The sequence below is a fragment of the Rutilus rutilus genome (genome assembly GCF_951802725.1).
Source record: "Rutilus rutilus genome assembly, chromosome: 8".
NCBI lineage: Eukaryota > Metazoa > Chordata > Actinopteri > Cypriniformes > Leuciscidae > Rutilus > Rutilus rutilus.
In genome coordinates, this window is record NC_140222.1 from 39,367,236 (window position 1) to 39,384,533 (window position 17,298).

At 41.4% G+C, this 17,298-nt stretch overlaps 1 protein-coding gene across 1 annotated transcript; it reads right to left on the reverse strand.

The window, feature by feature from the left end:
- Nucleotides 1-528: 528 nt before the first annotated feature.
- On the reverse strand, nucleotides 529-11,888 carry LOC311294679 (E3 ubiquitin-protein ligase TRIM65-like). The gene is made up of 5 exons (XM_084415679.1): nucleotides 11,387-11,888; nucleotides 10,707-10,802; nucleotides 10,372-10,605; nucleotides 1,953-2,112; nucleotides 529-1,253 (listed from the first exon to the last, which is right to left on the reverse strand). The coding sequence occupies exons 1-5, from the start codon at nucleotides 11,789-11,791 to the stop codon at nucleotides 703-705; spliced, it is 1,446 nt and encodes a 481-aa protein (XP_084271805.1). The 5' UTR covers nucleotides 11,792-11,888; the 3' UTR covers nucleotides 529-702.
- Between the last annotated feature and the right edge of the window lie 5,410 nt (nucleotides 11,889-17,298).

Here is a 17,298-nt window from a genome sequence, read left to right on the forward strand (position 1 = left end):
GAAAGTAAAGCTGCTAAAAGTAAAACGATTTTTTTATCAAGCGAGATGTATAAATCCTAACAAAGATATATATTATATTATTTTATTTTGTTGTTGTTGTTGTTGTTGTTGTTAGTTCCCAGCTAACACATTTAGGTTCCCAGAACGTTCTGGGAATGTTCCCAAAACATGTATTTGTAACGTTAGTTTTATATATATTATTGGTGCTTGAATACTTATGTACATGTGATATTTTCATTTTTTTATTTTTAATCAATATAATAAATTTGCAAAGATTTCAAACAAACTTTGTTCGTAGAATTTTGAGGAAAATAATTAATCAATTTTAAGGCTGTAACATAACAAAATGTGGAAAAAGTGAAGCGCTGTGAATACTTTCCGGACGCACTGTATAGCATTTACTCAGTACATTCACCTGACTGTTAAAAACATCTGTAAATATAATAAAGAAAAAAAAATTCTAATAAAAAACTAATGTGAAACATTAAAGGGACAAACACACACACACACACACACACACATCTTATTGTCTGAGGATTTATTACACACATTTGTTCTTATATTATTTCAGTGACAGAAGTTCAGCTGTATTAATAATGTGATGAAGAGACAATAAGAGACTCTACAACATCTCACTGTTACTGTTTACCAAGCAGCTCAAAGTATTACAGGCAAAATCTCTCTACAGTCTATTCTGATGCATCAACACAGTTTCACTGATGATCCAGACCAAACATAAAACCCAGGATAGAGTGGCTGAGTGAATGTGGTCTGGACTGTGTGGATGAGGCTCACTGTGTCAGAGACGCTGTAGAAGGAGAGAGTTCCTGCACTGTGATCCACATACACTCCTATTCTTCTCTGATCCACATACACTCCTATTCTACGGCTGATGGACACTGCAGGAAGATCAGTCGCTTTCTTATTGTGTCTGAATGAGTAACCGGAGGAACAGCAGTACAAACTCCAGGACTGATCATTAGATCCAAATAAACACTCATAACCCCATCCCTTCCTGCTGATGCTCTTATATGACACTGATATAAACACACCACTATTCCCACTCCACTCAACCTCCCAGTAACAGCGTCCACACACACTCTCTCTACACAACACCTGAGGCCAATAATCAAATCTGTCGGGATGACCAGGATACGGCTGGACTGTGATAGTGTAAGTAATCACTCTGTTTCTCTCAGACAGATGGAGGTGTTTATTCACTGTGTTCAGATCCAGAGTGAGCTGATGGGAACCTGATGGAGAGGAAACACATCAGAATCAGGAATTATGAATCTGTCTGATCTTTTAATATATCTGAACTCTTCATAACTTAATATTCAGTGTATCAGCAGTGTCTCAGTACAACTGATAATCGTTTAAATTATCAATTATTAAACTCATAAATCATGATTTCTTTCAGCTTCTACAGGAAGAACATGAACACACTCAGAGTTTGTCAGCTTGTTTTCTTAGTCACTTACATTGTAGGAAGTCGTTCCTGGTTTTGGGATTAATGTTGGTGAATGTGAAGAGAAATGAAAAGATAAAATTCATCCATCTCTACACATTTCTAATGTGATGTTCTTCATGATATTAGACGATGTTGGACTCATTTCTGAGTGCAAATTAATATCCAGGGCCCATTTATAAAACACAAATCTTGGATTTTATCCTAAATCAATATATATACAGTAAATATGCTTGTCCATGATGATGAGCGCCAAACCTCTAAACCATCCAGGGATTTTTGTGGCCGTTCTGTAGGTGAAGTTGATGCACTTGTTCACTATGGACTTGAATTTTAGCTGAACTGTGATGCATTTACGAACATTACGAGAAATGTTTATCCATATGGATGTTTTATAAATTATAGTAACATTCCTTAAATTGTTGGACATTCACATTTCGGATCATTCTACGCACGTGTTTATAAACGAGGCCCAGGACTTTACCTCTGTCAGAGATCTTCTTGAGCTCCTCTTTGCAGAAATCCTCCAGTTTGACTTTCAGCTGACGGACAGATTCTCTCACTCCATCAAAAGAAGAGAGAGAACTGAAGGGAACGTCATTCACATCTGTAGATTCAGGAGGTGCTGAGAGAGACTGGAAACTCTACAGAAAACAGAAATCAAAACTCATCCGCTCCACACTTCACTCAATAACCTGCACTACTATCAGATCTGTGCAGCTCTTGTTGACTTGATTTATCTTCAGTAATTCAGCTCAATCCAGCACTTTCACACAATCAGAGACTTTCTTATAATATTCATTATGTGGCATTAATGATACAAATTCTAGTGTTTGCCAGTATAGTCCTGGACCTGGCCTGTAGACCCGTTCGCAATTTGGTGTTGGGGGAATTTCTCACTTGAACTAAGTTAGTGGGTCCCTAGACATGAAAAATCACAGAGGTGCTTGTCCGCCATAGTGCCACGAATTACGTAATGGTCAAATCAAATATGGCCGCCATCGCATGATGATGAAAATCCAACTTCTTTGTTTCTGAATGTTTATACACATGTAATACTTCTATTTTGACTAATTATGGTATGTTTAATTCATTTCTGCAATTGATATGACCATATTGGGTTATTGTGACCTTGAAAGGGCATGGTCAAGGTCATAGAAAAGAAAAGTGAAATGCTCAGAAGATGGAGAGACACCCATACCAAGTACTTTTACAAGGGAGGATTATACTATGGCAGGCATGGACAACTCCGATTATGCTGATAAATCATCACTTTCTGGTACCAAGGGTTCACACTATGCAGCATTAGTACTGTTCCAAGATGCCACAGTGAACAGACCCCTTCATAAGCCTCCAGTGTCAAGCACAGGATTAAGCCATGCTGATCCAATCCTGCAGACAAAGTTGCCATGCCCAGAGGTACCTCACCATGCCAAGCCAGTGGTTCGACCTGTCCTGCCACCAGATATGCTGCTTCATCCTTGTCATACCAAGATCCATTAGCGTGCCACCATCAGACATTGCCTCACCAACTTTCAGAGTGTTGGCAGACAACTGAATCAGGCGTCAGTGGCGATTTGGTGTGATGAAAGTGTGTTTGCCCTGGCTGTAGATATTTACCTGCATGAGACAGAACAGTTCAAGGATCTGTTCCTCTGCATGGGCCCTTTCCATTGGACCCGTGTTCTACTCAGATGACATGGCCGAGGCACATAGGAGTATGGACATTGCTAAGGAGCGGGGCATGAGTATCCGGCAGAAACTTTCTCATGATGTGCTTTCAGCATCTCCCCTGTTTGATGGTGACCTTCTAGCTCATGTCAAAACTTGTCAGTGAGATTGAGCCTCGACTTGATCTCAACCAATGGAGTCCTGAGTCTACTTATGCCACTCATGTTGTGGTAGACTTCATGTTGAAGATGCGACAGATGCCTCTAGCACAATTCCCTACTTTAGGTGTGGTCATCAATGCCATCATCAGCTCAACATCATCACTCTGCCAAGAGCCGGAGTTCATCCATCTTGTACTAGATTCCTACATCGAGATGTCCCTGAAAGAAGGGGAGCGCATGCGGCGTACAGACTCAACAACAGGCATCGACATCATTGGCTTGAACAGACACACACCCATCCCTCAGCAACTTGACAAGTTCTGGGCATCTGAGGAGAACAAGCGGAATCTCCAACTGTTAGCTCGGGATATGGTATGCAATCGAGCCAGTGCCAATGCGTCTGTCATTGTCAGCTCTATTGTCATTGATGATGAGGTGCTACCAGCAAATGCAGCTGGTGGCAAAGAGATCCCAGACCTCTTGAACTGTATTGAGGAGGCTGATGCCAGGTTGCTGGTGCATGTTGAGTCGGCTGTTCGTGTGAAGCAGTGCAAGAGAGTTGTCATAGTTTCCAATGGCATAGAAACCTTTGCATTGCTTCTCCACTACAGCCCATACTTCCAAGAACTCGGGATGAAGGAGATCTGGCAGCAGTATGGCACTGGTGAGACACGGTGAATGCTTCCACTCCATCAAGCAGTTTCTCGTCTTGGAGTGTCAATGACAAAGACAGTAATTAAAGCACATATGCTGACTGGAGATGACTGTATGAGCAAGGTGGGGACTAAACATACTGCTATGGCTTCTGACCCAGTCCAATACTTAGCCAACTTTGGAGAGGGAGACACCTTGACAGAGCAAGATGCAGTGTTGGCTGAGAAGTACTTGGTGTGTGTCTGGGCTGGGGCCAGGTCAACTACAACAGCTAAGACATTTGATGACTTCAGGGTAGAAATATACATCAGTGAAGGTGCTCAGATCAGAGTGGATCAGAGGCCACATCCAACGAGGGGCTTTTCTGGTTCATACGGCATGCCACTTGCTTGCAACAGCCAAGGACGCCAAAGCAAGACTAGAGCCAGCAGAACATGGATGGAAGGAGCACTTTGGCACACTCCTGCCATCAAAATGTCTGAAGCCCTTACCACCAAGTCTGCTCACAGTATGTAATCCTGTAAAAACCCATCCCACTAACATGCATGCACACATACAGTACACTTTGATTTGTATCACACACTGATTTGATTCTTGCTTTGGCTCTCAACGAAGGCGGTCGCATTTTCCTACCCTCCTCTCCCTTATCTTCCCTGCTTTGCTCCTCTCGTCTCGTCTACTGTCTTGTACTTTGAGAGACTCTCTCCGCACTGCTCTACAAATTAAGAAATTATGGATTTGATCAACTGGTCTCTCAACGCAATTGACACCATCTTCTCGACGAGAAGCTTGGGTTCGGGGGAACCTGACTGCCCTGCCGGAACGTTCGCAGCTGGCTACACGATGGACGCGTGGGAGAGGTGGCGGGTCGTGTGTCTGGCGGCTCTTTCCGTGGAGGACGTTGAAGATATCTACCTATTCGGAACCATGATAACAGGTTTTCTGCTGTTTGGATTAGGCATTGCCCTGGTTTATCGAGGAATTAAGAAGACGGTGAGAGCTGTCCAAAGCCCCACAAGGCTGCCCGTTATGATTGAAGCAGTGGGCAGAGCTGTTGGCACTCAGACTGTGACTATGAACCACAATATGGATAACATCATGGAGAAGCTCACAGCTTTGCAAAGGCAAATGGATCGTTTCGGAGACCCAAACGGACCAGGAGCTGTGTAAATTGGAATGCGGCTACTCGTCCCAAGACCAAACAACCACAATCTTATCTGCTTTTGGCCCCCCTCTATCAGCACTGGCCTTGGCCGAGGCCGCTGCTGGAACAACAACTCCCTCTGGAGAGAGCACTGCAAAGAGACGCTCTTGCGTTCCTTCCCCGACTCCACACTGACACCTGCTGATTGTTGACTCTGTCTGGGACCTGATCAAGGTTGTCTCCATGGCAATTGCTGTGTTTCGCTATGACATCCTGCGGACTGAGGCACCTAGATTGGGATGCCAGGCGTAGCGACTCTTCAGGCCTACACATACACGAACTCTTACATAGATACAGATATGCAATCACCCTCCCCCACCCCCCATCCCACGCCTTCGACGCTTTTTACCACCAGTTTGTATGGCTGCTTGCCTTTGCTGGATTACCTCCAACCCCTCCCCCCTCCCCCCTCCCCTGTTGCAAGTCTTGTGTGTTCATGTTGTGTACTGATTATGTGCAAATTGCTGAGGTGTTTTACTGTCCCCAAACTGTACTCCCTATTGGAGCATAGTCTGGGGGTTGCCTTTTTTTTCTCCTCAACTCTCCTCATGTTATGCTGTATTCTTACTAACTTCAGGTCGGTCCTAAATTGCATTTCGTTGCCTTGTACCTGTACTTGTGTAATGACAATAAATTGAATCTAATCTAATCTAATCTAATCTTTGAGAGAAATCAGACTATATGGTGCACTTTTAGTTAATTTGGTATGATGTAATTTGTATCACTTTTATTGCTACATAGTTTCATTTGCACCCAATTGTTTTATTTTATATCATTGTACTAAAACCCAATTAAAATAAAAGTTCAAAGGGATGTTTATAACTGTTACATTTCTTCTCTTCATGTCTTGTTATAATAAAAAAAAATCATTGTGGAAAAAAATACAAGAAAAAGTGACTATAAAAAAAGAAATTTTAATCGAATTATTGAAAAATTATGTTGACATTGACATTTTAATGACAAGATGATCCTTAATGTTAAAAACAATATTAGCAATGAATGTTAAATGTCACATTTAGTAGAATTAGACTTATTGCATCTGTTTTTTTATTCTATAATGGGCAAGTTATGGCCAAGGTCTTAAGAATAGGAAAATGACCTTGACCATGACCTTTTAAGGAGAAAGGTCAGCCAATATGGCCATAACAATATCATAAATGAATTCCACATACCATAATAAGTCTAAATAGAGGTATTACATGTGTATAAACATTCAGAAACAAAGAAGTTGGATTATCATCATCATCCGATGGCGGCCATATTTGATTTGACCATTACGTAATTCGTGGCACTATGGCGGACGAGCACCTCAGTGATTTTTCATGTCTAGGGACCCAGTTACTCAGTTCAAGTGAGAAATTCCCCCAACACCAAATTGCGAACGGGTCTACAGGCCAGGTACTGGATTAGTACATTTTAGCACACTTTTAAAATATACTTATTATGGAAATAATATACTTAAAGTTATACTCAAGTGCAGATTGAATAAGGTTTTCGGACACTTAAAGGTAGGGTAGGTAATCATTTTTCTAAAAAAAAAACATTCCAAATTTGTTTAAACTGTCTTTATATACCAATACATAATTAAAATGTAAGTACTCTGAAAAAGAAAATATAAAAATCGAGTGACTGTAGACCTTTTAATCTGCAATAAACACAGCTCATTATTTCCATTCACTCCACCCCCTCCCTTCTGAGCTCCTTCCAAAGCGACGCCCCCAAAACACATGAACGCGCGACGCCAAACGCTCAGGCTCAGCTGGAAGACGCATTTATTACCTGAGACGAGTGGAGAGGAAGGAGCGCAGTACATACAGTGACATCATGTCAGAATCACATGTAATAAAATACCTAACTTTATCACTATGAATATAAACAAATAAGATTTCTTTTAGTACTCACTATCAAGCTAGCATATCGATAATAAATAAAGTTATTTATAAGGCAAAACTAAAAACAGGTTGCATTGATACACGTTTTTCCATTACCATCAGTTACACTGTGATGAAGGTGAATTTCGTGTAAGATTCATAACATATACGGTGTTTTGCATGTAAGAGTTTCCATGATGAAAACATTGTTGACTCTAATGAAGACTAACGTACACTCCGAGTCCGGAGACAAGTAACGTTACCGCATCGTCGGTTCGAGGACAGGTCCGGGGTTGAGGGCGAAGCAGAGGAGGTCGTTCAAGAGTGCGGGCAGGGTCCGAGGAAGTAGTTTTTGCCTTGTTTGCCTTCGCTGACTGCATATTAGAGCTGAAGATCTTTGCCCGAACCCGATGGGACCCGACGGGACCCGACGGGTTTGGTCGGGTTCGGTCTTAATTTCTATTATTTTACACGGGCTCGGGCCGGGCTCGGGCTCGCGCTTCGGGTTGCGTGGTAAATGAGCGGTCAGGTGATGTGTTTAGATTAGCGTGAAAATGGATCTTGAGGAGGTGAAATGGAGGCTGGTCTCTGGAGGACTTATTTTATTTCTTTGTTCCAACTTCCAAGTGGCCTCTAGCCTCCGTTAGTCATGAATAAATGATGTTAAAAAATGTATAAATTACTCCTTTTTTTTACGAAAGACAAAGGTGCTGTGTGCGTGCGTCTCTTTTTTTCTTTCTCTCCCTTTTCCACCGAGTGGTGCGTGTGCCGGCTCGCGGTGTGAAGCGCGTGTCCGCGCTATTCTCCGACACTCTTATCACTGCTGATAGACGGCCTTTTGGACAGTCGGGCTGTAAACGGGTTCGGGCTTTTAAAAAGCTGTCAATCAAATTGTACTTGTCGGGCTCGGGCCAAACTCTGTCGGGCTCGGGCCTTTTCGGGCCGAACTTTTAAGGCCCGATTACAGCTCTACTGCATATGCGGGTGCTTTGAGCTGAATATTTCCGGGAACGGTGACATGTGATGAGTGCACGCAGGGCAGCGCGCGCAGTGGGGCTCGGGGCGGGCACGAGACATGAAGGCATCTGATTGGTTCTTTACATTCGCACCGAATGGCAGTGATTGGTCAGAGTTTTTACTGTCCTGCAGCTGCTACAGAGGTCTGATTTTTTTCATTCCTTTTTCTAAACACATAATGTATTGACTACTATCAGGATGGAAGGACCATTTCACCCAGTATAAAAAAAAAAGTTTCTGAACAGGATTACCTACCCTACCTTTAATTGAATGTTATTTGCAATTGTAAGAATGTATTATAATTAAAATTTACATTAAATGCAAGTAGTTAAACTTTAGAGTGTTTTTCAGTCACTTAAGTAGGATTTAATTACATCTTTAAATTCTATCATCTTTGAAATATGGTTAAAGTTAGTCCATATGATCCAGTTCTTCTATGGAAGGCATTTTCTGCCAAATTTAAATAAATAAATTAAATGATTAAAATGAAAATGAAAACCAGATTAACGATTTCATTACAGAAATCTGTACGCAAAATATGTGACAAAATTGAGAATTAAAATTAAATGATTTCATTTTCACGGTGACAGTGCATCATCCCTGTCAAATTGAAAAATAAAATGCAATTGGTGATTTTACATTTCATTTTCACTACAGTCTCGAGGCAAGACTGCCAATATTAAAATGAAAAGCCAAACGTGAAAAAGAAACTACAAATACAGTTTTTACAAAGCTCTTTATTAATGCTCACGCAATAATAGTGACACAATTCAAATTCAAATGTAAATTTTCGTTTTCATTTTAATTCCTCTTTTATTTCACAGTTTTCATTTTCGTTTTCATTTTCAAAGACAACCTGCATGCAAATTATATCGGGCATCTTCAGTTGCCAGAGAAACTGTTCAAACAAAGTATCCGGTAGTAAGGCCATTATGATGTTAGACTAGATCATAATCGATGAGGTTCATTCATGTATTAGGCTGTTTTGGAAATTCAACTATTTGGGTGTACAAAAGTCTTAGTAACACAATTTCTACAACAATTATAGCCAGACGGCCTGCATTTACAGTAGGCTAGATATATATTATAGCATTTTCCTTCAGGTCAGTCCTATATTCATAATAAAAAATCCGTTTGAATGTCCGCTGTGATATTTTGTACTTTTAACAGTTAAGGGGTTGTCCGTGCCTATTCATGTCAGTTGCGTCTTTCTTCTCCGTGATCACAAGTTTAGTCTTTTCAAAAGTCTTCTCTACTGACTGACTCACTCATTAAGACAGTCTTTGTCTCCATCTAATGGAGAAATAATGTAAGTTCTCCTGTTGCTTTATGGTCAGGGACTATTTTTTTTTTCCAGCGGAAGGAATTGGCTTTTAGTGATTTTACTTCATGAAAGTTGCATAGATAGGCTACATATTTTTCGGGTTTAATATTTGTATTGTGTGGTAACCGTTTTATAAAAGCAATAAGGTACTCTTGGCTAGTGCTGAAGGGCGTTGTTATATGGAAGGCATGACGCGAATATGAAACATTGGCCGAGGTCCTCGGTTAAAGCTAGTGATCAAGACTTGACTTGACTAACAGTTTCTCTGGCAACTGAAGATGCCCGCGACTCAGTGCGAACTGCAGTGCGCCGAGGGTTTGAAGTATGCTGGTCAGGCTGGTTGTTTCCACTAATGCTGCGGCAGCTTCCTGCAAAAGCTCACTAACAGATTTCGCCATATCTCGTCGTCTCGATTACAATATAATCACATTTAAATAATTTCGTTTCACACATTCAACTTATGCAGCAACAGGGACGTCGGTGACTTCGCTTTACAGAAGGCGTGCCTCTAGCGCCGTTACAAGCCACACCCACTCATTAACATAGAATTTGCATGCAGGTTGTCTTTGAAAATGAAAACGAAAATGAAAACTGTGAAATAAAAGAGGAATTAAAATGAAAACGAAAATTTACATTTGAATTTGAATTGTGTCACTATTATTGCGTGAGCATTAATAAAGAGCTTTGTAAAAACTGTATTTGTAGTTTCTTTTTCACGTTTGGCTTTTAATTTTAATATTGGCAGTCTTGCCTCGAGACTGTAGTGAAAATGAAATGTAAAATCACCAATTGCATTTTATTTTTCAATTTGACAGGGATGATGCACTGTCACCGTGAAAATGAAATAATTTAATTTTAATTCTCAATTTTGTCACATATTTTGCGTACAGATTTCTGTAATGAAATCGTTAATCTGGTTTTCATTTTCATTTTAATCATGTAATTTATTTATTTAAATTTGGCAGAAAATGCCTTCCATAGTTCTTCTAGATCTCTGTTACCTGCAGGAAATGAATGTCATCCTGTGTGTGTGAAAGCTGCTCCAGCTCAGCGTCTCTCCTCCTCAGATCATTGATCTCCTGCTTCAGTCGCTTTAGTCGTCCTTCAGCTCGACTCACTGCAGACTTTTCCTGATCTCTGATCCGCTGTGTCGCCTCAGAGCGGCTTCTCTCAATGGAGCGGATGATCTCAGTAAAGATCCTCTCACTGTCCTCCACTGCTGTCTGTGCAGAGCGCTGTTAGGACACACATCACAATCACACAGTGAGTTCAGTGGGACTGAAGGAGGAGAGTCCTAACTGAGGCTTCATAAACTTCTCTTCTTCTCCAGACTCACCGTATGAGACGCCACAGCCTCTCTCAGCTGCTGAAGATCTTTCTCTCTCTGCTGGATTCTCTGACGGAGCTTTATCTGAGTCTCCTTCAGCTGAGTCTAAAGGACAAACCAACAACAGGAAATGTCATAAGACTAAAGATTATGAACAAATATGAAGCCAAAGTGTCAGCATTATTTCATTTACTTTATTCGTAAGTGGCCTTTTATGTGATTAACATTATATTATCTGCAAGTCCCATTTTTAAAGATGTGAGATTTGAGTAACACTACAAGTGCACATTCAGTACAATTAAGCTGACTTATTTTTTTAAATTGCTGAAGTTGTTTAGATTCTTTTTGTCTCCTTTTGAGGTTAAAACTGTGGATGTGTGACTAAAATAGATGAGACGTTCTTCAAAATGTCATATTTTAAATTCCACAGAAGAAAGTCAAACCGTTTTAGATCGGTATGACGGTGAGTAAATGAAGAGAGAATTTTCATTTTTGCTTGAACAATCACTTTAAATTCATACGTGTTTCTCTGTCCTCTGTGCTGCTGCTGATACAGTTTTGTGTTTTTTATGTTCATAATCCTTACACCGTACACAAATGCATTGTTGATCAGTGATACAGTACATTTCTAGCTCTTTATTATGTTTACAGCAGATCATGTCCTGCAGTCGTCCAGTGGCATCAATCACCTTGTGTGGCTTACGAGAGTGATATTCCTCATGAGGGTCAAAATGAGTTTGACAGTAAGATTCCTGACACACCAGACAGGACTTGACAGCTTTGTATTTTCTTCCAGTACAGACGTCACACTCCACATCTCCGGCTCCAGCGTAACAGTCAGCAGGAAGTTTAGTCTTCTTCAGTTTCTCCACCAGTTCAGCCAGAATGGTGTTTTTGCCCAAAGCAGGTCTTGGACTGAAGGTTTGTCTGCACTGAGGGCAGCTGTAGACTCTCTTCTCATCCTCCTGATCCCAGCAGACTGTAATACAGATCTTACAGTAACTGTGTCCACAGTGGATGGTCACTGGATCCTTCAGAAGATCCAGACACACTGGACACATGAACTCATCCTGAGAAAATCTGGCCTCTGCCATTTTAGCGCATGAATACAGAGAGACACAAACACACAACAGCTCAACAATACTTTAGTTTCTGTTTCCCTGAACTGAGTCGAAATAGTGTCTTGCTTCTATGTTTGAGTGACGTGTGTAAAACAGGTGTGTCTGTTAAGCAGCTTCCTCATTCCTGGTCAAATAAATGTATGCAAAGTATGTTAGTGAAGAGCAGCTCTGTGATCAGTAGTAAATGCTGCTCCATCTCTGAAAGCACTGCAAGTTTCAGTCACATATAACGTTAATTTGAAAAAGCAACATGCGTCAAACATCTGTCCAAACTTGTAATGTGAAGCGTTCATAAACCTGTTGTCTAACAAAAGACATGTAATAACATGTTTTTACGACAAACTTACTTCATAACATCAGTCGAGTGTTTGAAATAACATTCTTTTGTGAGCTGATGTTTCATAGATATGATAGAATGAGACAGACAGTATATTATTTTATAGTATTCTAAACAGTGACAAAGGCTGTCCATTAACATTGCTTTATAAATAGGCCTATACTATTACTTCGGTCTGATCTGCTGTGTTTTTTTTTTTTTTTTGTCTTTTCGGTCTTTTGTCTCTGTGTCTGCGTGCCTTGTTGTCTTTTGAGCACATCGGTTTTGTTTTAACAGCTCACCATGTGCTCCGCTATCATTGTGGTGTTTCCCCTCCCACTCGTTATCCTTAATTATCCATCAATCTCCTCCCAGGAATTTCTTCGCCCAAGGGTCGTCTGTATTCCTTATCTGGTCCTGAGAGAGAGGCCATGTCAGGAATCCTTAAACACCGGCCTCATCCGTCCCTCTTCCTCGCCCGCTGGGGCTGGGTTCTTTGTCGTTAAGGATGGCTCCCTGCGACCCCGCATTGACTACCGGGGTCTAAATGACATCACCATGAGAAACAGGTATCCTCCGCCTCTGATGTCATCAGCTTTTGAGTTGCTACAGGGAGCCAGTGTCTTTACCAAGCTAGACCTCCGTAATGCCTGCCATTTGATCTGGATACATGAAGGGGATGAGTGGAAGACAGCCTTCAACACCTCAACGATCAAAGCCGATCCCGCTAAGGTAAGGCTGAGTCGCCAACCCCTGACTCTCCGGAAGGCGCTGCAGTGGTTCCTGGGGTTCGCTAACTTCTATAGGCGATTCATCCGGAACATCCACTTAACAGCACTCACCTCTCCTAAGGTACCGTTCAGATGGAATTCTCAGGCTCAGGAGGCCTTTGATGTTCTTAAGTCCCATTTCATCTCTGTTCCTGTTCTTTGTCTTCCAGATTCTGAACGGCAATTCATTGTTGAGGTGGATGCCTCCGATGTCGGGGGAGGCACGGTCCTGTCCCAGCTGTTCTCCAGAGATGGGAAGGTGCACCCTTGTACCTTCTCTCACCCTCTGAGCCCCATTGAGAGAAATTATAACATAAGTAACAGGGAGCTGCTGGCAGTCAGGCTGGCTCTGGGTTAATGGCATCACTGGTTGGAGGGAGCAGTGCAGCCCTTCTTGGTCTGGATGGATCACAAGAATTTAGAGCAAGCCCGTTCGGCCAAGGGTCGATTGTTTGTGCTGGCTGCTCTGTGTCCTGAGGTCCTGAGGTGGGGGCATGAGTCCAGAGTAGCTTGTCATCTGGGGGGTTGGAGGTTTTTGTGGCCATCCATGGCCCAAGATGTCTGGCAGCTTGTGTTGTCTTGCTCGGTATGCGCTCAAAATAAGATGTCTAACTGGTCTCCTGTTGGTCTGTTGCAGCCTTTGACTCTCGTCCTTGGTCACACTTGGCTCTTGATTTTGTTGAGAGGTACACCATGATTCTGACGGTGGTGGACCGCTTCTCCAAGGCGGCCCATTTTATCCCCTTACTCAAGCTCCCCTCCGCCAAGGAGACAGCAAAGGTGGTGGTGGACCACGTGGATCCATGGTCTTCCGGTGGACGTGGTCTCTGACAGAGGACCTCAATTTGTCTCCCGGTTTTATGAAAGAGTTCTGTAGACAGATCGGGGCCTCAACGAGTCTTAAGGTTTTCATCCTCAGACCAACGGGCAGGCCGAGTGAGCCAACCATGATCTTGAGTGATCTCTCCGCTGCCTGGCGTCACATAGTCTGTGCTCCTGGAGTCAGCAGCTATCGTGGGTGGAATATTCCCACAACTCCCTGCAGGTAGCATCTATGGGTATGTCTCCTTTTCAATGTTCTGTGGGTTATCAACAACCTCTTTTCCCTGCACAGAATCACGGTCCCGTCTGCCTTGGCCTTTGTCCGTCGGTGTTGTAGCACCTGGATGAGTTTCTGTCATGACGTTGGTCTGATCTGCTGTGCTTTTTTGTTTTTTGTCTCCGTGTCTGCGTGCCTTGTTGTCTTTAGAGCACACAAGCACTGTTTTGACAGCTCACCATGTGCTCCGCTGTCATTGTGGTGTTTCTCCTCCCACTCGTTATCCACACTGGGGATGGACCGAGAGCGCGGGACATCCACGCTGCACGTCGCCGGGCCAGAGTGCGGTTGGATCAAAAAGCAGGTGAGTGGCCTCTCTCTGGGTAGCTGTTAGCTGACACAACCACACATTCATTCATGCATTTTGGTTGAGACTGACTCCCATGCTATTTTGCACCACGTAGGGAAAGTGTTACAACCGATATAAAATCCCCTAGACGACTGTAGTAGTAATATATTTGGTTTCTTATATCAGAGATAATTAACACTGCGTCACTGGTGACGCTTGGATCAGTCTTTGCTGTGAAGTGCTCTCTTGACCCGGTGGACGATGATTTGGACTTTCTCTTTTCTTTTAGTGTTTCTGCTATTTTTTCTGGGCTCACTGAGAGCAAATTAAACATTTCTGTTTCCTGCAACTTGAATCCGTATTATTATGGAAATACCCAAAAGGCTTGAAGAACTCAAATACATCATTGCAGCAGTCGTGTGTTTGTCTTAATGTTTAATCAGACAAAGCATTTAAAAAAAAAAAAAATCCTAACTTGAATCAGATTTCAAATTTGGATGTACAGTAAATATCAGATTTCATGTGTGTTTTTGATCCATAAAGCAAAATTTTCATATAGCCAATATTTATTTATTTCCTCCGCCTTTTACACCACAAAAGTAAATTATTATAATACTAATAGTTCGGTAACGAAAACGAATTAACAGATGAAAACAAAAACCAAATGAATGCCAAAGTTGTAAAATTAATTATAATCCTCTTATTGTGCAACTATTATTATACAATTCATTCTCAGCATGGAAACAAAGAATACAAAAGAATATAAAGAAAATAAAATAAACAATTATTTCAGCTGAATTCTTCTGTTTTGAAGGTGATTAGCAAACTGTAAAATCATCTAATTTAAGAGACTGGCTCTAAAATGTCACTTGCGTCTGGAATACTTCATTCTGATTGGTCTATTGCAGCATTTAGCGGTCAGATATTTCCTAATATTCACCATCATCAATGGCAACACTGTAAATCAGAGCGCTCATCTGAACTGAAACCGGCTCTTATTTCACGTCTCTCATATCACACTGCTTTTCATACAAACACAACTGCCGCCATCTTGCATCTATAATTTCCTCAGAATATGAATATAATGTAATATTATTGCAGTGTTCATCTAGTTGCTAATCCGATTGTAATGAACTGTTTTAATGAAGCACTTCAGGTTCCATCGTCCTGAAGTCAGTGTATGTTTTGAATGGTAAACACAAGCTCAAGATATTTTTACGTTTTATTCTATGATATTGAACAAAAGAATGAGACACACACAGGATGTAAACAGGTGAATAAGTATAATGTAGAGATGGGACGGTTGATACCGAGGCTCCGATGCAGGTTTCAAAGCAATATCAGACACTGTACCGATGCTTGTATCGAAATGACAATACCACGTGATTGAAGACGTTTGAAGCTTCAAACACAATGCAGTATCAGAAGGTCGGAACAGCTGGTTTGAAAAAATTGGCGCTTTGCTTTTTCGGCACAATTTGATGAAAGCCTCAAACGCTTCAGAAAGCCTTGGTTTCCCATCACTAATTTGTTCTAATGCTCTTATATTTTTATTGCAGAGGTTGCCTGTCGTTATGAGAAGAACAGAGGAACCGTCTCCAGTTTAATTAACATTAATGAAGAACCATGACCTACCTATCACACTTGTGTCAGTGAACACTGTGTCAGTGCCAGTGATAAACAGTCAAATACATACTTCAAGATGGCTGAGGTCGATCGGGTCATGGGCTGGAGGACGGAGGAGCGAGGAAACGAGGAAGCATCAATCTGAGTATTGAGAAGCTGTGCGCTTGCTTCTCACAGTGACACAGGCCAGCTGAAAATGGCAGAAGGTTTTGGCACAAACATTAAACAAATGCTCTGAAAACATTTGAAAGTGATGCAGAAACATGTTGTGTGTATTATAATTTTTTTAATATTGATATTTTTGTCAAGGAATCAATACCAAATAAGTAGCTTGTATCGATATATTGAAGGGAGTGGATTGGAATCATAATCAAGGTATTAATCAATACTTTTCCTTCTAAATATCAAATGAGTTGAATGACTTCTCTGGAGATTTTACTTTGTTATAGAAGTTACCAGTGTGATTACTGAAATGTTCTTTTCATGTATTCTTTAATGTCAGTATTTGATATCTGAATGCAGTAACAGTGCTTTCTCATTTAACCTGGCTTCAAGAAATAAAAAAGGGAAATGTTTTGTGTTGAGAAAGGTCTTCAACATGTTAAAACACATAGGGGTCGTTTAAGCCGTTAGCTTAAGGGACCATTTCTCAGTTAAAGCCTATAGTTTCCATTTAGGATAAAGTGTCCTATCCTGAGAGAAAGAACTTGTTATCTTGATGTTTTGAGACGAGACTCCTGTTTATAGTTAGAGCCTGGCCAAATCCAACCTTGGAAAAGATGTGTGCCGGGTGTGTGTGTTAGTCTTCTTGCTTACAGGTTAAGGAACCACTGGCATTGTTGGAGATTGATTGAGTTGTTGTTCGAGACATGCTGGCACCCAGCAACCCAAATTTGCGACCTGGAAGGTCACGACGTGCCTAACTTCAGGATCCGAGTGTCAGCGGCATAATCTATGGAGATATGCTTCTGTCTATCTGTATATGTGTGGAAAATTACTATGTTTATCTATTTCTTAGCCAACGAGAATCATTCAACCTGTAAGCAATGACGTAGCTTAGACCTTGGAAATGGTATAACTGCTGTGATCTTTGTAACTGTAAGCGGGGCGGCCTACGAACTCCTGTGTGAGTCTTGAAGCTGACTTCTGCTGATGAAACTAAACTATATTCAGTAAAACTTTTCTTCAATTTTTTTATAATTCTGACTCCGGGTCTTCTTTTCAAACATCTGGTCCTTGGGTCCTAAACTGTTAACCCCTAACAATATCAATACTGCAGTCTCAATGTGCCCATCCCTACTTCACGTTGAGCATAAAAACCATTTAGTGCACAGCTAGCCGTGGATTATCCGTGACATAACTGACTTCTGAATGTTGTGA

What these genes read in the sequence shown, in the direction of transcription:
- LOC311294679 (XM_084415679.1), bottom strand. Translation starts at nt 11,791, where the DNA reads ATGGCAGAGGCCAGATTTTCTCAGGATGAGTTCATGTGTCCAGTGTGT. An exon ending in AGGCTGTGGCGTCTCATACG is followed by an intron (nt 10,606 to 10,706) that starts GTGAGTCTGGAG and finishes GTGTCCTAACAG; the next exon opens with CGCTCTGCACAGACAGCAGT. An exon ending in ATGACATTCATTTCCTGCAG is followed by an intron (nt 2,113 to 10,371) that starts GTAACAGAGATC and finishes TGTTTTCTGTAG; the next exon opens with AGTTTCCAGTCTCTCTCAGC.